Source organism: Ailuropoda melanoleuca, chromosome 16 (genome assembly GCF_002007445.2).
Source record: "Ailuropoda melanoleuca isolate Jingjing chromosome 16, ASM200744v2, whole genome shotgun sequence".
Taxonomy (NCBI): domain Eukaryota; kingdom Metazoa; phylum Chordata; class Mammalia; order Carnivora; family Ursidae; genus Ailuropoda; species Ailuropoda melanoleuca.
In genome coordinates this window covers 72,503,154-72,505,740 of record NC_048233.1, presented here as the reverse complement: position 1 = coordinate 72,505,740, position 2,587 = coordinate 72,503,154, and the positions used below count along the sequence as shown (strand labels likewise).

At 66.8% G+C, this 2,587-nt stretch overlaps 1 protein-coding gene across 1 annotated transcript; it reads right to left on the bottom strand.

Moving 5' to 3' along the window:
* Positions 1 to 653: 653 nt before the first annotated feature.
* On the bottom strand, positions 654 to 1,708 carry C16H11orf96 (chromosome 16 C11orf96 homolog). The gene has a single exon (XM_002929228.3). It carries the CDS (start codon positions 1,604 to 1,606, stop codon positions 1,235 to 1,237), a length of 372 nt encoding a protein of 123 aa, XP_002929274.2. The 5' UTR covers positions 1,607 to 1,708; the 3' UTR covers positions 654 to 1,234.
* Between the last annotated feature and the right edge of the window lie 879 nt (positions 1,709 to 2,587).

Here is a 2,587-nt window from a genome sequence, read left to right as displayed (position 1 = left end):
AGGGGGTGGGAAGACTCCGTGGTACCCAAGCGCCCTTCAGGCTCCGACCAAAGACATGCCCCACCCTCCTTGAAGAGCCCTGAAGAGGGCCAAGGAGGCTGGAGAAAGGCACGGAAGAACCGAAATGGCCGACTTCTGCTTGGGGCAGTGCAGGGGCACCCGGCACCGCGCTGAATCAGCGCGGGGGACACGCGGCACTCTGTCGGGTCCCACCACCCAAATATCCCCGCCTAGGTCGCCCGCTGCCCACCCGCCGCCTTGAAGGGGCGCCGAGGGAGTGGGGTCTTCTGCGGTTAATGAGGGACGATGACCCTGACCCGGCCTCCCTGAGAGGTCAACCGCACCAAGGAATGTTCTCTCCGTCCTCCCGGCGCTGACCTTCGCCTCGCGGGCGGCCTCGCTCCATCCCGGACGCCGGCGACGGGACACAGAGCAAGGAGGCAGGAGCGCTCTGCGCAGGGTGTGGATTCACTGGGGGAGGCGGGTAATGGCCCCGGGCACCGCGGGCGCGACCTCGTTCCGGTGACTGAAGCTTGTGGAGTTATCTCCACCCGGGGATCCCTGGCCCCCACTCCAGCCACATTCTTCTCCCACCTCCCCCAGTCTCGGGAGTCTGGGCCCCGAAGGTTCAAGAAGTCAACAGCCTGGAGAAATGCACTGTGCAAATATATCGACTTTATTTGTCTCCGTTCGGGAGCCTCACAGACATATCCAAGTAAAAAGATCGTTAAATAAACGCCGTCAGCCATCGCAATGCAAAAATAAATATCAATCCTCCGGCCGCAGCAGCAGCTGCGCTGCGCCCCAAGTCCCATCAGCCGCGCCTAACAATTATAAAAGTGTTCAGCGAGAGTGTGTTGGAGTGAGTGTGAACGGGTGTGCGCTGGGGGGCACGGTGGAGCGGTGTGCAAAATCGGAGTTGCAAACCATCAGACAAGGGCGTGGAGCGGCTCGCGGGGAAGCCCCGGCGACCCAGGGCCGACTCAGCGCGGGGAGCCTCCCGCACACACTCACGGCAGAGTCCGTACTGGGAAAGAGTTAAAAAATAAACATTTACAAGGGCAACGAAAGCGGCCCCCCTCCCCGGCACCCCCGCGCGCTCCAGCCCGGGACCCGCGCGGCGCCGGGCGCGCCGTGCAGTCCGTAGCCCTGCGAGAGGTCCCGGTCCTCGCGGGTCCCCGGGGCGCGGGCCCTCTGGGGCTTGGTTCGCGGGTCCCCGAACGGGCGGCGCCCCTCACAGGGCCGAGTCGGAGTCGCTGGAGTCCAGGCTGTTCCTCAGTTTGCAGCTGCTGAGCTGCTCCCTCTGCAGCGACAGGCTCTGTGTGCTGCGGCGAAGGCACTCCAGGCTCTGCAGGAACGACTTCTTGGCCTTTTCCTCCTCCATGGGGGACACCCCTTCCTCCTCCACTTCTTGGATCTCGTCGAAGGTCACCGGCTGCGTCTTGAAGCGGGACTGGCGCGGCCGCCGCAGCCGGCCCTTGCCCTTGGACAGCTTGGCGGGCCGCACGGGCTGCGGGAACTCGTCGGCCAGGCACACGAAGTGCGGCATCACCGCCTGGTAGCTGGAGCAGATGCCCATCAGCTCGCCGGGCTTGGCGGCCGCCATGGCGCTGCCGGCGTCTTCGGGGCCGGGCGGCTGGGCGCCGGGGCTCTCGAGGGGCGGCCGCTGCGCCGGGGCCCCCCGGGAGGCAGCAGCCTGGGGCTCGCCGGGCGGNGCCCGTCGGGGGGCGCGGGGCTCGGCGCGCGCTGCTGGGCTGCGCTCCCGGGCGCTCGCCGCCGTGGCTGTCACCGTCTGCCCCGCGGCGGCCCGGCCCGCCGCTTATATAGCCCGCTCCTGCCCACACGGCCGCGAGCTCGGATGACAGCGAATGCCATTTAAAGCGTGCGCGCCCCGCGCCCTTCCGCCTGACGTCGCCCCGCCGCTCTGGGAAAGTAACGGCCCTTTCCCCAGCGCCGCCCGCCCGCCCCCAGCCAACCCGGCTCCGGAAGGCAGGCCCCGCCCGCGGGGTTCCGGGAGCATCCGAGGCCCCAGGAGCACGCCACGGGGCGCGGTGGCCAGAGAGCCGGCGGGGGTAGAGGGGAGTGGGGGGCTCGGATCGGCCGCACTGTGCTGCCACTGCCCGTCTGGGGATCCCCAAGTTCGTACCGACCGTGGTGGCCGCGGCGGCGCAGGTCCCCTTCCCCCTCCCCAATCCCAAACGCACACCCTCAAGTCGCTCGCTGGTGATTCCGCCGCGGGTTCTGCGTCGGGCCCGTGCTGGACACAGCTCGCAGCCCTCCTCGCATCGGGGAGAGCCGGGCGTGGGGAGACCCGGGGCACCTGTCTCCCCAGAACTGAGTTCAGAGAAAGGGTTGCGTTTCTTCTCTGGATCTTTGTCACCCCTCCCCTGACAAACGGAAATCCATATACACACACAAACACGCACAAAGCCGCGCACGAATAAAAACACACCCCTATTATTCCATCCCGGTTCTTCCCTTCCCTAGCTGTCTTCTGTCTCCTCACAACCCCACCCCCAAGTTCCTCGGGCACTAGGCCCCCCTAGTCCTGCTCAGAAGAATGACACTTGGATAGGCACTAATAACA